Source organism: Porites lutea, chromosome 6 (genome assembly GCF_958299795.1).
Source record: "Porites lutea chromosome 6, jaPorLute2.1, whole genome shotgun sequence".
Classification (NCBI taxonomy): domain Eukaryota; kingdom Metazoa; phylum Cnidaria; class Anthozoa; order Scleractinia; family Poritidae; genus Porites; species Porites lutea.
In genome coordinates this window covers 30,324,687-30,346,405 of record NC_133206.1, presented here as the reverse complement: position 1 = coordinate 30,346,405, position 21,719 = coordinate 30,324,687, and the positions used below count along the sequence as shown (strand labels likewise).

The 21,719-nt window shown below is 37.4% G+C and overlaps 2 protein-coding genes and 1 long non-coding RNA gene across 3 annotated transcripts in view; all 3 read right to left on the bottom strand.

The window, feature by feature from the left end:
* LOC140940228 (uncharacterized) overlaps nucleotides 1–21,719 on the bottom strand; it is a 230,704-nt gene that overhangs the window by 106,910 nt on the left and 102,075 nt on the right. The gene's annotated exons all lie outside the window — the stretch shown is intronic.
* Nucleotides 6,162–10,464, bottom strand: LOC140940234 (uncharacterized). Its single transcript, XR_012166316.1, has 6 exons — nucleotides 10,014–10,464; nucleotides 9,394–9,859; nucleotides 8,689–8,736; nucleotides 8,093–8,109; nucleotides 7,088–7,118; nucleotides 6,162–6,221 (listed from the first exon to the last, which is right to left on the bottom strand). It is a non-coding gene; the product is annotated as an uncharacterized lncRNA (long non-coding RNA).
* On the bottom strand, nucleotides 11,332–20,190 carry LOC140940711 (uncharacterized). Its single transcript, XM_073389675.1, has 8 exons — nucleotides 20,012–20,190; nucleotides 17,619–17,661; nucleotides 17,507–17,521; nucleotides 16,670–16,716; nucleotides 16,370–16,448; nucleotides 15,988–16,058; nucleotides 13,151–13,181; nucleotides 11,332–12,559 (listed from the first exon to the last, which is right to left on the bottom strand). The coding sequence occupies exons 1-8, from the start codon at nucleotides 20,188–20,190 to the stop codon at nucleotides 12,521–12,523; spliced, it is 504 nt and encodes a 167-aa protein (XP_073245776.1). The 3' UTR covers nucleotides 11,332–12,520.

Genomic DNA, 21,719 nt, shown 5'->3' with positions numbered 1-21,719 from the left:
TCCATTGCAGGATATTTGAGAAAAAGGTACAGTACAAAACCTGCTGATTGATAGGCCTGTTTCTCAGTTGACAAAAAGATATTCTGGAATGATGAAACATACATCATTGTATATATTTTAATTTGAAATGATTTCCTTACTAGCAATTCTATGGTAGGTCCATATTTATTGATATGCATTGTAACCCTTTAAGTCCCAAGTGTGATCAAAATCCTAAAAATATCAACACCAAATCAAGAGAAAAAGTTATGAGAATTTATGAAATGATCAACATAGGGAAAAATTCTTTGATCTTTCAGAAAATTTTCTTAACTTATTTTTTAAGGAAATGTACCATAAGCAAGTATCAAAATCAGTCTGGAAAATTTGTATGTTGATATTGGGGCTTAAAGGGACTTAACAATTCCTTTTGCTAAATTATTTGCTATCAGTTGGGATGTAAAGAATAACAATATTACTATTTACAGTGATGGACAGTGAACAAAAATATTATTTACATAATTTTTTTCATAACATAAATCAATAGCTTTGTGGTTTTAAATTTTAAACACTTGGAAATTTATGCCTCAGTATAGCAGCCATTACTGCTGTTTGTTTTTATGCTGTAACAAAAACATTTTAAAACTATTGCAACTTCCCATATGTATGCAAACTACATGTAATCTAAACAATTCCTTTTTAACTTTTTTCCCCTCCATTTTAAACATATTAGGGCACTTTACTGCAAGTAGGTTTTTATATACAAATGTGTAATATCACTATTATCAGATGCCCAAAGCTAATAGAAGCAAATTCTGAGCCGTCAGCCATTCACTCTCTGGTGCTCCTCCCTCTTATCTCATAGCTGATCCACCCTGTAGATGTTTGAGAGAGAAGATTGTAGTAGAATGCAAACCCTTTGAACAATAGCTGCATTAATTTATTGTTGGACAAAATTTTTTGATTAACATTCATTCTTATGCAGTATTGAAAATATTGCCTTGGGGATTTCAAAAAGTATTTGTAGTTTTAGAGAAGGCACAGTGTATTTTAAGGTTAGGGCTACACTGTATCACATGTATTACTGCAGATACTCCTGTATGCACTAAGGTGAGAAAAAAATAGTAGATACATAAAGTTTGTAAGCTTGGCTTGGAAAATATGTGTATGTATGTTAATTATTGTATATGCTGACTACACACGCATGAATTACGATGACCGCAGATTTACACATAAGGACCAGGGTCTGAAAAGAGTAACCGACTGTTTCAACAAGGGGCCAGTAGTCCACGTTTTCAAAGGGTGTCTGAGGGCATGCTCCCTCACAAAATTTTAAAATCTCAAAGCCCTAGATAAGTGATTTCCAGTGTTCAGAGGACTAAACTGAGGATAAAAGAGTTTCATTCAGGAAAATTTTGGTTTAAGTCCAATTTTGACCTATTAACCTCACAATTAAATCCTACAACAAATCATTATTACTGCGTTACGTACATTTTCCCATGAACAAATTCTGTTTTTGTCCGTGACATTATTCAAAATAGTTGCTGCTTCTTTGGGGGAAAAAAGTAGCTGACTTCTCTGAGTAGTGTAGCCAACGTATTTCGTCGGTCGTTAGTGCTTATTGAAACCCCTGAGGACCAAGACCTTATATTGGTGTCATTTACAAATGAAGCTCCTGTAAGGGGGGACCATCATTAGGTAACAGAACAATGTCACTGTTTGCTTGCATAGCGGTCATTTTCATTTCCTTTTCACCAAAAAAGGGGGAGGAGTGTGGAAGATGTGCGAGGGCATGGGGCAAAAAGAAGCAAAAATTAAAGAGGGGGGTGAAGTGGGGAAGGAAATTAAGTGCCTACTGCTGAGTGCAGACCTTTTACCAAACATGTACACCATTTATCAGCGAAAGGGAGGCAATGATGTGCTTATGCACTGGGTGTATTATGATTGCATGGTTGTCTGTATACTGAAACCATTTATCTAAGTAATATCTGTTGTGCCCAGATCAGATCAAATCCTCAAAAGGTCCTACTCCAAGAGAATTCTTTCAAATTTGCTCTGCAGAAAACTTCTAATTAAAAGTTCTTTTGTGGGGAGGTACTCGATTTCACCTGAAACTGCAGCAAAAGGCTGCCATTGGTTGGGCTTTTACTCAGGAATGTGTCTGTAGTGATAGCTTTGACTGTTTGCTTATTATAAATTATATTACTCATAATTGATTCAAATACTGCAACTTTCTCACCAATCTTCAAGGAGTAAAAAATTATTGGGTTGTATGCTCAAAAATAAAAGATAATATTATCTGTTTGTAGCTTTGCCTGAAGCTAAACAAAAAAGATGTTCTGGTTTTCTTTCGAGGTGATTTAGTTTTCTCTTACCTTTAACTTATGGATGTTTATGTCTAATGTCTTGGAGTGAGTTCGTGTTTATTGAGTACCAATAAACAGGAAGTGTTTTTTTACACAACTAGTTTACAAGGTGCCATGTTCTGATATCTTAAAAATACTACACAGGCAGCATGCAAAGAAAGTGGTGTCTGATAGCCTAGTGTATTTTGCTATCGGGCTAGTGAATTCTGTTCTTACCCAATAGGAAAGTCGATTATTTTGGGGGAATTCAAATTACAGCAGAACTATAGTCAATCCTGCTTACAACCCTCAAAGTTAAAATTTTTGTTCAGTGGCCATTTGGCGATCAGCTCTTTGGGTTTAGTTGCCAGGGGAAATTTTTATGCGCCAAATTATATTAATAACTTAATATATCAAAATTGTCATTAACAAAAGCAGTTAGCAAGTTTAACTTAAAATGCAGCACTGTCATATAAATTACTCGTTTATTGTGCAAGGCATTAGTTACTGATAGTCTGAGAATAAGGGTTGCAGATTCATCTCCTTGAGTCAATACTGAAACGGAATTGTAAAGACAATTACCATTTCCATTTGTCTTTAGGGCCTTCAATCCTTCTGTATAATCCCCAGTTGGTATATGAGACCAGAACTTAACTCATACTCTGTTAATGTGTTCAAAATTTCCCAGTCGCAACTTGATAGGCGACCTATTTTTTTTTCTGATATTAATTTGTTTCGCATTTCTTTTGCGACTTTTGTTGATTATGAACTTGTTTCCCCAACTAACAAATATTTTGGAGATTTAAAAGGGTGTTTTTAATATCGCTAGACATTGCGAAAGCCTGACAAAGGCAGGAGAGTATAGGAAGATTGACAAGTTTTCTAAATGAAATCATTGCTTTACAGAGATAACATCGCGCACGTGAAAATTTCGCAATGAGTTGTACTGGGAAAAAATGTTTTTCCCAATCAATTGAAAGGAACCCAAACAAAAATGCTGCTTACTAAATAATAAATTTTCTTTTTCCTTTATCATCGCTACAGGTGTTTAAAAAAAACATTTTTTGCAACAACCATAAGCTGTCAGTTTGCGATGTTTAGTTTCGCTTACAATTATCGCTTTTGTTTACAAAACCGCGATTCAACTCGCAGCACGGTTCACATGTTACGGTTATCACATAATGTTCTGTGTTGAATTTGCACCAATTTAGCTTTCCCTCTTCATGTTATTAGATTGTTTCAGTATTGATTCAAAAATATTTATAATATGTAGTCCAGTTAAAAAACCACCGAACTTGGCTAGACAAGCATTCCTAAGATATCGAAGAAATCGTCGCTGTCGACAAGCAAGGCGCTTCGATTGCGTGCCATTTGTCACGTGTCAAAAGTTAAAATGTCACGTGTAAGGCAACAGACTGAAGGTGATTAGGCGAACGAATGCAAGTCAAGTTTCATTGATGTTCATTTTCAAAACGCTTAGCTCTGAGACTTTTTTAAGTTTTCAATTTAGCATGTGTTTCAACGGAAAGGTAAAAAAGTAATGGAATTCAAATCAGCTAGAATAAATGTTCTTCGTATTTCAGTAGAAGTGATTACCATTTCTGTTTCTATACGCCACAACATGAACCTATTCTTCACGGTCGCCAGCTTGGCGACTATTCTCCAAATCAAGTCGCCAGTTCCAAAATTTTAGGCGCCATGGCGACTAAAATGGTCGCAACTTGGAGGGTTGGCTTATCAATTTTTTTTTCAGGCTAGCTGAATTGACTTTTGGGCTAGTACATACAAGCTGTAAAGCTGTAAAACTGACTTTCTTTGCACCCTGATAGGTAGTAAGCCCTTTACCAGCAGTGTCTCAAATCCTATTGAAATAGATTCCCTTTCTGAGAGCAATCATTCAAATTAAAATCTGACACTATTAAGTTTGTAAAGTATAATGATTATAATAATGATGATGATGACAAGAATGATGTTGATGATGATGATGATGATGATGATGATGATGTTGCTAATGACAATGATAATGAAAAACTTTAGTCTTGCTATACTGATGAAAGATTTCAGATTTTTACTGTTTTGTACTATCGACAAATATCATAAGTTAATGTTACAATACATTACAAGAGCAAAAAAGAGAAGAACAATCACACAAATGGTGAAAAGTAAAATATGTGCAGTGACCAAAGTAGCTAAAAAGTGCATTTGAGATGGTCACTGCCATGTGCTTTTAACTGATGTACACAAGTACGCATTAAAATAAATTAAAGAAATAAATAGATCCATAAATAAATAGTGAAATAAAGAAATAAGCAAGCACTGCATGTATTCCTATCATTATATTACTGGTCCTACATGTAGTGCAATATTGTGTTTGGCTCCATGCTAATCTTGAAATTGGACAATGTTAAGATTATCAAGTACAGCCTTAGATGGAGTATCCCAAGGAGCATCGATTATTATTGTGGCAGCATGCTTCTGAGGGTGGAAGGCCATGCTATTATATGTGATCCATAAAAGTGGACTAATTGTTAAAATTAAAATCTATATTGTATTCTAAGTTCTACATAATAGAACTTACCATCTCATTATTTGTAAACAGTAGTTCCAAAAGGTACGAGTAGTATGCTTGATCTTGCCGAGGCCTAATGTGGAGATAAAATGCAAAGTGTTTTAAATTACACGTACGTTGTTGTATCACTTGAATGTTAAGTTATGACCAAAAAAGTTTAAAAGTGTGTCAGAGAAGTTTGGCAAGTCATGCACTTTAAATGTAACCTGACAGAGGCGGATCTAAGGGAGGGGCCTGGGGGCCGCCCCCCTTACTTTTTGACAAGAGCCGAGGCCCTCATGGCTGAGGCAAACTACTACTTGCTTTGGCAATTTTTCTAACCCCCCCCCCCCCCCCAAGTTACCTCAAGGTCTGGTTCCACCAGCTCTTGAGTAAAAATACATGTACATTTGTAGTTGTGGACCCGAATAAGGGATAGTTACACGGTTACAAAAATGGGTGAATTCTTGTTGGGGTGGCCAAAAGGTGGCTGCTTATTAATTTCCCATTCTTTTCTACAATTTTATTTCGGGACTATGATTACTGGCTGCTTGATAGAGAGTGGCTGCTTAATAGGTGACCGCTTAATGGACGGTCAACTGTAGTTTCATACATAGATGGATTTGGCATCACCCATCTTACCTTCTTTTGTAGGGGGGGAATATTCTATTTTTGACTGGGGAATAGAGGGCAGTCACTCTGTTTTTCCTTCTTGCACCGAAAAGTAATTTAGCTTCAGTTTTTGCATACATTTTTACTGCTTGATGCAAAGCTGGAAAATTGGAAGGTAGCCACAAAGGGTTTTAAAAATGGAATAACCATCTCTACTGAATTCAGGACAGGAGAAAATATTGGTTCCTCATAAGCTCAAATAACTAGCTAGGCCAAACCTTCAAAGGCAGTAAATAATGGGATAATTTTCCTTTTCTCTATTAACGAAAAGCAAAATTAGAATTTCTAAGCTGATGTAGTAAAATTAAAGAAAACCTGACACTTTGTGCAATAAAACATGTCCTGTTCATGTTTACATTTAAATGTGCGGTACATAGTTGAATTTTGAAAAGCTTTACTTGCCTGCAAAAGTTGTGCCAGGCTATACACAGCATGTTAAAAATAACTAAGGACCTGCCCTCGACCATGAATATATGGAAATGCTTAAAAATGCAAAGACTAATAATAACTAAAAGTAAGCCACTGGATCTTAGCATCACTGGAAGAAATAAGCAAAATGAGGTTCTCTGTTGTCTTAACATTCCCACACATTAATTTTTTGCATGTAGCTTTAGATAACAATAAATAATTTACTACCTCATTTCTTCAGTGCCGACCCTTTCATGATGCTCTCCAAGCTGCATAAGAGAAATGTGTGAAATTCATACTGGTGTCAAAGTCATGCATGTATTAACTGCAACACTCATATGCAGCATGTAAACACTGCCCCTGCCCCCTACCCTTAAATAATTGCAGTATTCTGAGCAGGGGGCTGATAAAAGCATCCATTTTAAGACATTTTTTGCACATAAGTACTGCTTCTCTTTCGTTCCAAATCTTGTATAAGTATTTTGAATTCAATGTAATGTGTGGTGGTGTTTGTAGTTGAATTATTTTCAGAAGAGTACTATCCTTTTGCTCAGTTTAACCCTGAAGTGCAATTAGGGACTGGGAAATTGATTTGCCTACAGGGTGTACGATGCCCTCACTGGGGTGTCTGTGGAGGCATGGTGACTGGGTGGTAAAGTAACACCTTGAGTTTTGGAACTGTTGTTCCAAGTTCAAGCCTTGCTGTCATGTTGTCATCTTATGGTCTGTTTACATGAAACTGGTCAGGAATGATTTCATAATAAGTGTTGTTCTAGAATGAAGTTCACACTGCATTCACATGGTAAAATCACCGGTTTAGTCTAAGATGTTCTCGCTTATATAGACAGCTCTTGTGCCAGATCAGATACATAATAGGTGCTTTGTGCTACAGAACCTTGGATTAACCCTAGCCAATGGTGAGCTTCATGACTTGTGTAGCTTTACCTTGAGAGTAATGAACACATTCTCTCAGTCCCCAGGCATTTCATCGTTTTAATTAGGGTTTTGCTGTAATAGTTGTTTGTTGCTGATTTGAATATCTCGGTTCATGACTAGACCTTTAAAGTGTATGTGTATTAATAATATTCCTGGTTAATCTTTAAGAAAGCCATTCATTAAAGAAAACTTTTGTTACCTCTAGGGAAGAAATTGGATCTTGGGGAAACCTGGAAGGCAACAAAGATGAAGTCTGAGGGTAAGTAATGTTCATATTATTGCAACATTATGGAACAGGTGCATGTGTTCATCTTTGGTGACAGTATTTTGTTTAATATCCTGTTCAGAGAGTCACTTGTGTCCAAAATAGTGGTCAGTGGTGTTTTTGTAGTGAGGAATCTTGTACCTAATTTGCTTTCCTCAAAATAGTAACTTGCAATGAGCATGCATGCCTTTTAATGTTGTGGTGCTTGTGTCCAGAATGTGTGGAAGGTTTAAAAGGGGTAAAGGATTTAGAAGATGTTTGGATTGTGATGTGACTCCTTCAAGGCCTGGGCTAAGAGCTAATTTCTTCAGATGTCTACTCTTACAGTTAGTCTGCAAACTGTTATAAATCGTACACTAATTACCAGGTTAACAATATACATACATTGGGTGTTACACACCTGCTCAAACATGTCTAATATTTGCACAATAAACGTTTATCAATATTACTAGTGAGTCAACCTGAATACACAGAAGGGCCTGTTTGTGATTTCTTGACTCAAAATTTAACTGAATTATATTTCATGATCACTGTAAAGGAATTTGATTTTACACCACAAGTTTTGACAATACTATACTGTAACAGTGTATCATGGCCCTACAATTTTAATAACCTTACAAAACCATATATATGACTCGCATAAGTATTTTGTTTTGTTTAGCTCAGGTTTTAATACCTTGCAAACCTTATTACACTTTCAAATGTGATCACTTTATTTACATGCATGATTGTTAGTTGTGTTCATGACATCTAGTATCCGTTGATACACAACAGAAGCTTTTTCAATGATTTCGTTTGAAAAACAGCTAATTTGTTTGAGTCCAACTGAAGATGTATAGCTATTCCTAGGAAAGGCTAGACTCTATGAGGGAGACCCAATTTAATGTGCATTAAATTATTTTTGGAATGACTCCTAAGTACCGGTAGCTATTGACTTACCCTATGTTGGGCAGCTCCTAAAATTAAAGAGAAAGCGAGAATTAGCATTGAGCTGTTCAGTACGCAAGCTACCATACGCAGAAAAAATTTGTTAAAATATTTGCGTAGTTGTCTAAAATATTTTATCTTTTAGCATTTTTTGGTGTAAAATGTGCAATAACAAAAGCAAACAAACAAGACAGTACCTTTTACGAACTACAAATAATCACATTCTGGGAATTTATCCAAAGATCAATCAAAACGTAAATTTATCTTAAGTGGATATGTTTTCATGCAGAGACTGAATGGTGATTGTCACCTCCTAATACACTCTACACAGTAGCACACAAAGCAGAATCAAGGCGGCGACTCGTGTTCCAGTTTTAGGCATATGTAGTTATAAATGTAGCTTTCTATTCGTTTCCACACTCTTTTACCGAACAATGCGAAAGTTCAATTTATCATATCGTGGTACAAGTGTTTGTACAGTAAAGCAAGATTGATTATTAGATCAAATGCAACAAATTTGTAGCGACATTTTCAGTTTGTGGCAACATTGGTCATTCACACCATGAGTAAAATACTTTTTTTAAAAAGTCGCGTGTTCCGATACTTACATTAAAACTGTTGTTTTCCCTTCGATCTGCCATGATCTTCTCTGAACTCTGTGTGAAATTGAAGAAAAAACGAAAAACAATTGAAATGGAGAGCAATTTAAACAGTAACGTAAATGTGAAGTTTGAATGTCTTTGGACCTCACGCCTGCCTAAATTGAGATTCCTACTTAGTTACAGCCAGTAACTGCTATTTTGTCACTTCTTCGGGCCTTTAGGATGAAAGTCAGTGTCTTGGATTTTTGATGGGCGTGCTTTCGCTGTTTAATATGTCCGATCACTGAGATTTTATGCGCGAAGTTAACTGTTTCTTTCTCGTAACGTTGACCATCGCAATGTCAAATGAACAATCAGCTGCGAGGATTTCATACCTACCTGAGTGATGCGTTTGAAAAGGTATTCCTACACAGTTTATTTTTCAAAGGAAAGCTCAAAGCTTCTTAGTAAACGTTCCTTAGTAAACGTACTCTCGAAGTGTACTCACGTGGGTTCTCTCACTTTGACGACGGTATTGTTTCATATGCACACGAGTGCTGTTTCAGTCAACTTATCACGTGTCTGATGCCTTGTGATTGCTTTATAAGGGAGGTAAAAACAATACCCCTTTTGTTTCTACATCAGCCACTTCAATATTTGGATACTCACGGCTCAATGTTTGTCTAAAGGTTTATTAAAACGGGATAAAAAATCTTTAAAGCAAATACTCACTGCAGCTCATAGAAATTCGTCGTTATCCTGTGTTATATACTTCTGTTGTTCGTTCATCATCTTGGCTTTTGGCGCGCTTTTCTCTACACATGACAGTCATGTGATTTAGAACTCCAACCAATCGTGACCATCTTGTACAGCTGTAGTATTCACTTCCGGCCCAGTGTTTTAAGCCCCGTTTACATGCAACAGCTTAATCGCATGCAACGTCTTTACGGTAGGCTTACGACATGATTCAATCAAACTTACAACCAGTGTCGTATCTCTTGACTTACACTGTACAATTTTGTCTTCAGTTTATTGTAAACACATCGCGTGCGATAAAGCGATACCATGTATGAAGGTCTTCAGGAAGAAATAGAGGGTCTCACGAACTGACTTCCGCGATTTCAAGGCGAATGTTGCGAAGACTTTAAACATACTCTGACCTTGAAACCATGGAATCTTTATATACCGCTTCGCAAACCTAAACAAAAAAGAAAATCTCTTCAAAGAACGATTAACTCAGAGAAGAGACTGTCGAACCCTGCGCCGCCTGTTAAAAGCTTTGGAATCCATAAGTAATTTCTTGCGAAATGTAAATATGTCGTCGCATAATGCAAGTATGAGCGTCTACCTACCTCTTTCCAAATACTTCTTTATCGGATCGGTGCAACTCCAGCTATAAAAGCTTCTAATTGTCTTGTAGCTTTCTTATTTTCTTTAAAAGCGGCATCATTTAGCCTTCTATTTAGAACTGACTTGAACAGTTTCGCGAGTCTTTGACACGGCCAGTCCAAAGCTCGTACGCTCCTTAAATATCCTTCTCTAGGTAATCATCAGTGCATTTCAGGGATTTTTCCCTTTACTGAAATAATGTGCACAGACAAGCAAAAACAAAGGGAAAAATTTAAACCAAGGATAAATTGAACCACAACATCTACACTGTTTTCAGGTCAACAACAAAAATTTTTTATTTATGTAGAATCAACTGAGAAGAAATTGTTAAACGTAACTCAGATATTCCGTCTGTGATACGTAGGCTCTGCTGTGGAATAGAAAAATCACTTCTCCCACCAAATCACGTCTCGCTCTACAGAGTTAGGAGGGATTTTACCGTTTTATTATATAAATGGATCTTCTGGCGTAAAGGGTCTGCCCCTTAATATTTCCCTTGGATAAGAAATCATGATGTTCTAAAGCAAGAAATGAGCTAATGTTTCGGGATTTTGGCTCGAATTAGCATATTTTAAGATTCTGTTTTCAATCAACGCTGCTCGGTCGGAACACACATTTGGTGACAGTTCTAAAGAAGTGAATTTATTTGACTATCTGACAGTCACACTAATTCGGTCTATGCATGATTTAGTGAACTTTATAGTCAACGGTTACATTAAATTCTCGATTGTTCATTTGGCCTTTGTTTGATTTCAATCTGCTGTCCGTTTGATGTTGCACTTCCGCAACGTTTTACATGAAGTTGTTTGTATAGGTACACAAGCACTTCTCGGAAATAGTGGCAGATCTCTCGGAAAATAGTGGTAGATATTGTAAGAGTCGGGATATTGGGCAAAAGTATAGCTTTCAACGTAAATAGATTTTCCTCTCCCACGAGCAAAATAAATATCTCATGAACAGGGTTGTCATTAAGAGCCGGGGGCCGGGGATTTTCCCCGGCTACTAAGAGACTAGTCCCCGGCTACTTTTACTGGAAAATAGAAGAAAAATAGAACCAAAAGAAATCCCTAGCCGTTTGATTCCCCGCCTACTTGATGTATTTACCCGGCAACTTGAAATCTTAGTGACAACCCTGCATGAACCTGGGCTTTCCTGTCTGATTCCCAGTGTTAAAATTGGATTACGGCTTTGTTAACCCTTTTAACCCTAAGAGTGATCAGCATCAAATTTCTCCTTGTAATAGCAATACTTTGTAAAATAGAGTGGTCATGAGAATTAAGGACAAGATCACACAAGATGTGTTTGATTGATATTTTATCAACTTGTCCCCAGTACTTCTGTGGTAAATGAATAGGGTGACAAATGAGAATTTTAATTTTGGCGGAAGCGGCGACCCTGGCGTTTAGAAATTAAGCAAGGGGCTTCTGACAAGGAAACAAAGAATAGCAGAGTTTTTGCCTAGCCTGTCTTGCCTTTGTTTCCTTATGATCGCTTTTTAGCACCACAAGGATTACAGGTAAGGCAACGTCTGTATGAATGTTACGTCCAACAAACCTGCTCTACGTTCGTAGTTGTTTCTGTTCTGGTTCCCAGTGTTGAAATGTAACTACAAGCACAAGCCTGAAAAGATTATTCCCTGCACCTGCGGTTAATTGATCATTTTTGGCTTCAGACCTTCCAGATCTGATCATATATAATGCCTTTCCTTATAAGACAGAAAACGAATATCAAGTTCAAGTGTGTTTTACCCCTAGGTAAAACCTTATTCGTAGAAACGGCCTACAAGGAAACAAACACATCCAGCTTCATGAATCCAAAATCAACTTTTACTCTTTGTGTTCGCTAATTTGTTTCTTTAATGATTTAATTTTATACTTTATATAAAAAATACACACTATTTATGTGCAATTCTTTCGTTTTTTCCTAACGTAAAATCAGTTTTTCAACTTTTTTTCGTCGATATTCCATATCATGCATGATGTCGGATTCTACCAAAAAAACCTATTCCAGTATTGCACCTGACAATGGGGGCATAAAAGGTCACGTAATGTTTACATGAAAAGTCACGGATAGTCATAATATATTTTGAACACAGACCACTTTACATAATAAATATCGCAGAAATCCAGACAAGGGAAATATGTTTCACCTTGTCCCGGTCGCGATTGTTCTTCGTATGGGGGTCAAACGTATTGCATGTGCAAATTTTTCTGCTACAACTAGATTAGTGGGCTGCATGTTTCCAGCTAGAAGATGTGATACGTCAGTGAAGTTGTTTAGTTTAGTTCAGTACAGTGATCTTATAAATGTTTACATTACATTCTTTTTATGCAGTATCTACGATAAATGAACGAGAGACACAGAGAGAGAGAGAGAGAGGGAGAGAGCTATGTAGTGGTCTTGATTACAGCCTTTGATCTCCTTTGAGTATTTTAAGAAATTATAACCTAACAAGAGTTACGTCATATATCTATGTGCTTTGACATGTCTGACACAAACATTCGTGTTCCTGTGAAAAAATGTAAAATAAAAGCGACATGTAAGAAAGAATTAGCACAGCATCATGCCAAGGGTGCCCATACTCATGGACCCAATGCAAAAATGGCTGCTGGATTATTATTCTTTTGTTTAAATTAAAATTAGCCTGACTAGCCCAACTTGAGATAATGTATTCTTTTTAATTTTGTACTGAAGAAGGAGGCTAGTCAGGCTAATTTTGATTTAAACGAAAGAATATTAATCCAACAGCCATTTTTGCATCGGGTCTGTTAAGTTTCGAAGAAACTAGAGATTAAACTCCCAAATACATTTTTGTAATAAAACTATCTTAAATCTAACATACGACACCATTAGAAAGCTCGTCTAAGGGTGGTACGTTTCTTTGAGAGAATGGAAATACGGGTTCAGTTCTTGCATCCAAAAAGGGATTTTCTTTTCCTTTGTTTTACAAAAAATATACAGTACTGGATTGTGAACATAAAGAGGAACCCATGGCCCAAGTAGATTCATTAGATCAAAAATCTAAATCCGATCTTCGTGTTTCACTTATTCTAGGAGATACCTTTTTTAAAAGCTACATTTGTACGTCGTAAATGCCTACCTGGGGATTTCCTGTTTCAGTGTCGATACCCCTAAAAGGAAAGATCAAAAGAAGTGTTGTTTTACTCTTTATATTGTGTATTTAATTGCAATATTGTTGAGGAGTATTACATTTTGATTACCATAAATTAAGTGAGTAGCCAAGAAAATGGAATTATCTCAAATGTGTCTTAGTTCATAAGTGTATTCACGGAATAGCGCCTTCGCACTTACTTACTGAGTTTAGGCACGCGCACCTTTTCCATGGCTATAACACCAAAAGCCGTGATTTGCTGCGCCCTCCCTTCGCAAAAACTACTAAATACCAAGGTAGCTTCAGAATAAGCGGTGCTCGGACCTACAACACCTTACCGAGAATCATTAGACAAGTAGAGATGCTCAGCGAATTTAAAATCAAGCTAAAGCGTCATTTTAAACAGTAACGCCTGCGGAACATGTTGCCTTTTTAACGTAATTGTCTAGTCTTAATGTGTAATGTCTTTGTTTTTGTGTTGTGTCAGGTCTCCATTTAAACTAGCTCTGCTAAATTGGATGCCCCTGGATAAATATTGAATTAAATAAATAAATAAAAAAGAAATAGAACTGAAACTAAACTACTATCTTATGTCTAAAATATTGTATAAATATTAAACCAAACGTTTTCGACTGATCAAGTCATCTTGAGGGTAAAAATAGCAAAACTGTACCCCTCATCTTAACTTCTAGAAGCACGCACGAAGAAGAAATAAAGCGGAAAAGACTGCTTATAACACAAACGTTTTACTGTTGTTCTACACCCACTGATTTGTGCGCGCGTTTCGTTTGGCCAATTGCTTATTTAGTAGAATCAGACTAGTTCAGTGGAAACATGAGGAGAGTTGCCAAAGCGTCATGCGAGTTTAGCTACGGCTTAAGGGGTAACAAAAACATGCAACTTGTTTTGCAACATTGCCGCAAAACGAGTTGAAAAACGATGTTGACGTTCAAACCTGTCTTGCGACAAATCAGGCTGTTGCAAGATGTGTGAATACTAACTTCTGATTGGTTAAAATTACTCGGACGTCACAATATACACGGAAGCTACGTCACTTGTTGCTAAAAAAGTTCGCCTTGGGCCGTTAAACTGCGCAGCATGTACAGATTTGGTTGCAAAAAGGAGAACTACTCTCTAATTTCTACAACAACGTTTTGCGACCTGCAACAACCTGATCTGTTGCAAGACACGTTTGAATTTGGGTTGTTAAACGCACAACAAGGCTTTTCAGCTCGTTTCACGTTTTTGTCGCCCGTTGTACCATACATTTACACCAAGAGAGGATAAAGGGGACAGAGAAGGCATCCCCCATACACACCCTATTTCATAGGTAATTCGTCTCCAGTTATTTTTAAGACCATAGATCCCCAGGGGGATTAGATAACAGCCAATCACATGGCGCGAATGTTTTCCGCGTGGATGACCCACGCTCAGAGCCACGCGTCCTTCACGAATTGACGCAGAAAAAATTGGCAAAAGACGCGGAGAGCGATATTCCTATTTGTTTTGTCGACGAAAACGACTAAAGAGAGATTTCTGCTAAAGCTGTGTCAGCGAAACGGAAATTAAAAAAGAATCCCCTTTCCTTTCTTGTATAGCTAGAGCTAACAGTAGAGCAGGGAAATCCCTAACACACTGAATATTCTCTCAGGATCATTTATAATTTACAGTTTGAAGAGAGCAATTTCTGGTTTGATATTCATTCTTTTATTAGTCTTTTATTATTCAACAAAAATAACACTTGGCGTCTTACTTGCTTTATTATACAAAGGACCGGTTTCAATAGACTGGCGAAATTTCTCATTTTGTTAAAGTACTGAGGTTACGACAACTTCGAGTTAAATTGATTTCACAGGTTGTCAAAGAGTCCAGCGATTTCCTTTTCCCAGGTGAGCCCCGACTCATTTCGCTTCAATATTCAGAAATGCTCTCGATCTCTTTACGCTTTCAGTGCCTTTCGCCCGACATGTTTTGCACGGCGTTTAGTCATGCGGAACCTCCACGAAACATCCACGCAGCGCGCGAGGTAACTTTATCTCGATTCTAAAAATATCTCGAGACGAATTACCTGTGGAACAGGGTGTGTATGGGGGATGCCTTCTCTGTCTCCTTTATCCTCTCTTGATTTACACCGAACAGATCCGACAATCAAGAGTCCAGGCACGTTCTGGGAATAATTAAGAATTATTGAACTCGGTTATCGCAAAATGTCGTGATTTGTCTGTGGCGAGCCGATCAATTAATTGCCAAAGCCGAAGGCTGAGGCAAATAATTGATCTGCGAGACACTGACAAATCACGATATTTTGCGATAACCGAGTTCAATAATTGTTTTATCATTCGATCACCGAGTTTGTTTTTTAAGGAATATCTTCGGGAAGCGAAGCGATCTGCCATTTTCACGCAAAGGCGATCGCAAGAAGGAGAAAAGTGTGGTTTCATTTACGCATGAGCAGAATAGTATTTGCAGCCAAAAACAGTTGAACGACATGGCGCATGAGCAGACCATTATTTGTAGGCAGTTATTTGCAGGTCACGTGGTGGGCTCTCGGCCAATGAAAAGGAAGAAACATTTGCTTCGAATGATAACATGTTATCTTCACATGTGAAAATATCACTGTTGCTATGGCTTCATAATAAATTGCGCCTTTCACACGGAAAAACTATTAAAGTGAAATGGTTTGGTAGTTCATTGGTGATTATATAGTAAATAGAACATTACATGGCCGCTTGGAGATACGAAATTTCTCTTCTCGTGTTGAAAAAATATTCACTCGTTCGCCTCCGCGCAGCCATGTAATATCCTCTATTTATTTTATGCCATACCCTGGGGGGTTCTCTTCAGTGCACTGCTGCACTCTTTGTCCTTTTTCCGTCCAACCGGGCAGAGGAAAGAGCTAGTATAAAAGAAGGTAAACACGTTGTTGGAGTCGTGGTGGTTGAAAACAATGTGGAACCTGTCCTTTTTTTTCACAGAACAAAGTATTAGATATTAAATAATGTCAATAAGGGATCAGTATCCATTTTCTTTCTAAGAAATCTTTGTTATTGGCACCTCTCTTGTTAACAGTTCTCTGTTAAAGGTGGGATGAATCTTGATAACATGAGCAAGAAAACGTTCAGAACTAAAGGTCATGCACTTTTACATCTGACCTTTCATAAAATCACTTTCGTGTAGGTCTAAATGAGTGCTAAGACTGTTACATACATTTCCATCCTCCAATGTATTGTTTCTATTAACCAGCTGTAAATTTTGCTGTTCGTCTTCCTCTTCGTGAGCCTGACCCCTAGAACAAATATTTTTCCGTTAATTGTTTTTTTTTATCCAGACAGTTCCTTAGCTACGAGACGTAGAGGCATAAGAAAAAAAAACAAGACATCAAGGGTTTCATAAGGAAAAAGTCACGTTTTTATAAGTAAATTTGATCGAATGTGTACTTCTCCAAATTTTCTGCGTAAAAATGTATAAAAATAGTAAGACTATTAAGGAATGAGGAAGAGATCTCACTGGCTCAGCTGGCTGTTGTCTTCTCCATTTGAAGCCTCTGGCCCCGTCTAAAAAAAAAAATAAGAGAGATCATACATTTTCAGAACTGATAGTTAACTTTAGTTTTAAGAAACCCCATAATTTTTTTTCTTATAATGTATTTAAATGATGTTAGAGCGCTACCAGTTCTAGTGGTCAGTGGTCGATCCGTATTCGCATACTCATTAGTTCGCTACATCCTTCACGTTACGTAAGTGCATGGTTTTCCTTTGTAAAAGGGCTCATTGGTTGGTTGTGCTGTTATGCCAGCCATGTGGTTTCCGAGCCGATTTATAGGAAAGGATTATAGAGGGAGCATACCGGTTCCGATAAAACCCTTTCAAATGGCCATAAATCGGATTGGAAACCACACACCAAAGAAGAAACACACAACTTAACCAAGGTTAGCCTATTTCTATTTAAATCCTTTCACATTCGTAGGCTACAGACACAATTGTTTTTTTCTCCCACACAAATTTATCTATTTTTAGCGTTACGCAACAGTGCCTATGGTTATATTTTGATCTTGGGCCACCTTTGGTGTTATTTGTTATAGGAGGTGGCTGCCCAAAGCAGTGGAAGCCCCTGGATACTGGAGGCACCCAACCTCCAACCAGCGGTGCAGTTGTTAATAGCGTAAAAGAACTGTTCCCTTTCAAATCCACAAGAAATCGATACGATAAAGTTTTTCATTTCTAAGTTACAGGCTGTCAAATTATAATCGTTTTAGTTTGAGTCCACTTTAATCCTTTGAGAGACCCTATTAAACGCTTAGAGGTACGATCTTAACCAGCATTCTTTATGAAAAAAAGCCCTTACCTTCTTTTCAGCCATCTGAAAAAAAAAAGAAAGAAAAGAAAAAAGATTAGATAAAAACACTATATTGTTAGCCGTCATTTATATAATGTCGTTAGAGCGTATTTTATATAACCTTGCAATCCAAGGGTTGAATTACGGCAACGCTACAGGGATACCTAAAATGATAAAAGTACGAAAAATTCATTAAAATTGTGATTGCTAGATAATTAATCACACTAAAACCAGATCTATTGACGCGTTAAATTTTTCAAACGCTTGATTCCTAATATAAAATATTATTCTTAATTCATTCAGTAAGTTTCGACGTCAAATAACATGGCCCGTAGTTAAGCCTTGCGTACATTAAAAACAATAAAAGAAGTCTGGAATCTACACTCTGATTTTTATAAGAATATATTTTATATACCGAGGCTGAAATTTGCGAAATTGTAAGAATATGATAAGAATAAACCCAAGGCCAATATTTTGAAAAGGATATAATTTTGTGTTGAAAATTGGTAAATACAATATAATTATACGTTTTTAACTTAACCGTAAAATTATTCCTTTCTCTTAATGGGAAATTTAGCCATCAAAACGGAAAAATGTGCATTAACTGCAGCTTATAGCCCAACACATTGTTTAATGGAAATGTCAAAAGCTGTAACTCAAGAATTATACAAGCCAAAAATTGGCAGAAGAATAAGAGTATTCAGCCAGCGCCTGAAGAACAACATTCTTATGAAAGAAAAGAGTGCATTTGTCTCATTGGATTGAACTGGCGTGACTTCCTGATATTTTAAATACGAGCGTTTTGTGGGGGGCATTTAATTCCTGAGCCTACTTCCTGTACTCTTAAATGTCCTTAAATAGTTTTTCCGTTATAAGTGCTTGGCTTCAACATTATTTTATCTTAGCTATGTAAGATTTTAACATTGAAATAATTCTTGGTTAGTCTGTAGAGTGCGTGAATTAGACACACGATAGGTGCGTATGAGCAATTACTGAGAGCTTGGTCTGTGAACCGTGGACGGTGAGGGTCAGTTATTAAATATGACTTAAGCCAGTTTTTAACAAAACCTCGTTCTAAGCCATTTTGTTAATGCCAAGCCGACGTAGCTCAATGAATGATAATTTTTTTATTTCAAAAGGCTTGAAAAAGGAAAGGGTTATTAAGTAAACTCTTTAAACATGGATGAAACACTTTTACAGTAGAGTTTTAGTAGTAGCAAAGTAAATGTTGACACACAACATTGATGTATTTTCCGAGGTATTTGGTTTTTTAAAGTTATTGGCACTGAACTATTTAATATTAGTTGTCTGTGCCATACTCGAACTTCCGCTAGTGTCAACTCCAGAGACAGGTGTAAAGTATTTTTTTTGTTTTTAGCTTTTTAAAATATTTCCTTTTTCTTACGGGCTTTGTTCCCATGTAATGTTATTTTTTTTGAATAGGACGATACCTCTGGAGGGCCAACCGAGATTGGCTTAATCTGAAACGTAACTTGACTGCAATCTGTGTGATCTAACCACAGGGAGCAGAGGAGTTATTTGTGTCCTTGATTGCAGTTAAATTTTTCAGCTCATAGAGCGATATGTGCCTTTGTTTACTGTAGAATCGAATATGAACTTGTGTAAGGATTATATTTTACACCAGTAACAAGATCGCATGATGGTTTAATACAAACAAAGGCGCATCATGCCATTAACTGAAAAATTTAACTGCAATCAAGGACATAAATAACTCCTCTGCTGCCTGTGACCTAACTATTACGTCAAAGTTGATGTTTTCAATCTACAAATAGCACTATGTGGTCTGTGTTGTCAAGCGTTTAATTTAACGTGTATCAAGTGCCCCTGATGTTTGTGTTAAGTTCCGTCAATATTATTATAATACCTCTTAATCAGTCAAGTAAAGAACTATTAAATGTCGCGTGGCTTTTGAATGTGGGCGGGAGCTTTACGTTATGTACTCTTGCGTCACTGGAGCGGAATCATCGTGATTGTTTACGCCGCCATTGTGATAAAACCGTGGAATCAACGTATTTGACAAAACGATAAGACTATCTGCTCACATTAGGTATTATGTGGGAAGTGGAAACATTTATCTCCTTACTTATCGACTGATTAAAGACAGCTTAATTAGTGGGAAGGTTGCGTTACTCGATAGCCGCAAAATTGTACATTACCATAACAGATCGTCTTGTATTCAGTCAGTGTTAGACACTTAGTACAATGACATGTGGCTACTTGTGAACCGTTTAAGATTCCTAGATCATGCCATGATCTAGTGAGCCCCACTTCCAAATGTTGTTCTTTCTGTATTTGTTGTTCTAATTCCATGTTGATTTTGGCAATTTTTAGCCACACGCAAGGAGCGATTAATTTCAAACAACCTGTTGTGTACGAAGTGAAGTGTAACATTGATTATATTCTCTTCTTTTCTGTAACACAGCGCATGGCGGAGCCCACAGTAAGTGAAATCTAAAAAGTATAGGTGTCTTCTCTTTGAGGTTCTTTACTTACCGGTGTTGTTTACTTTGTCTTTTGATGCGTCCGATATCCTCGAGCCAAACTTCAAAATAAACTCCTTTCTTTCGTGCCATACATCGATTGAAGCATGCGCAAAGCGATTGTCGAAGCTTGCAGAGAGTCATGGGACAAAGTGGAAAGCTGTTAACGAAATAGGCTCGCAAGGCGTCCATACTGTCTAGGACTGCTTTGAAGTCCAGCAAAACATCCACTCCGTTTGGCTCTAACTACTCAGTTAGAAACTTAGAACGTAAAAACAATGACTTGATATGTTGCATACTTGGCCGAGTTCGGGAATTATTGCTACTTACTGCTTCCAACGAGAAATTGATTAAAACATAATTATCTACAGTGAATTCGTTTCTGGCGTGAATTCAAAGGATAGAAACCTTTGAGATACCAAACTGTTTAATGTTCACTTTTTTCTGGTGTTTTTGGTGTTGTGAGTACTTCCTCACTCGTACACATACAGTCTTTAATCGACTTCACTCTACCGAGAAGACGAGGACAATTTATGTGCACGGTAAAGCAAAGTTTTTATGAGCTTCTTTCCTGTAGCTCTGATAGTGTCGTAATAGACAAGTGCCAGCAGGTGTCATATAAACCTTCTTCGCTTCTATTCGGGATGCTGAATACCAACGAAGGAAAGAATGCCCTGGCTGTGAACTTCTGTAGTAGTGGGCGCGGTTTATTGTGGCAAGGAAGTCAGTTGGTGTTGTTTCGTTGGAGTTTTGCTTTGCGCTCAAGGTTTTCTTCTTATCGAAAGGCGTTTGCTGCAAAAGGCCCGATTGGGGAACCTATGGCAACTCTATCAGCCTGTTCATATAAAGCGCAATTCACATTGTACGGCCATCCTAAGGAGTTCGACTAAATCCTTACGTTTTACGTTGTGTTGTGAAAGTGTCCCTTTAAGCCTGCCCGCGAGTAACTCTCTCTTTTTTTTAACGGTACGCTATTAACTAAACAAGGGTGGAACTGTACCCGAGAACGTAATTTCACCATTATCGATTATCGGTGAAATATATGGGTCTTTGGAATGTATGGAAAATTATTACTATTTGTATGGGAAAAAGTATTGGAGGGCAACCTGACTGCTTGCGGTCCGGCGAATTCTTCCAGTGATAATTGAAGCACCGTTATTCGAAGCACCTTGGTATCATACCGACTCTGGTATTTTTTAGAGAGTTTTTTTTAGCATGAGATAGGTCACGTGACCCCCAGCTACAAGCGCGCTAATCTGATACACGTTAGGCGTAAAGAGCTGGCGATGGCCTTTGGTAGGATTCTAAGTCTTTCTTCTGATCTAAAACAGGGTCGGGTTGTCCAAAGCTGGTTTAAAATAACCCAGGATTATCGTGGTAATGGGTTAAAGTGTTAACCCTTCATTTAACGTAAAGTTCGCGAGTGTCATCCACTGTGGACAGCAACAGTGCTTGTCAAATTTTTTTAAAACCTTAGACGAAAGCTAGGGATTTTTCATTTCATACCTCAGTTCACAACCGTCCTGTCCATCTTTCTCTGTGTTCTTCTCCTCTCCTTTCCTGGCGTTAAGAGTCGCATAGCTTTTTTTTTTTTGTGCGTGAATCAACATTGCGTGGGGTGTAAACTGACAGGCGTTTCAACAAATGTGACGGCTATTGTAGCTGTTTTTTCCTATTAGACTTTAACACCACACAGCTAACTCAGTAAATCATGTCACGAG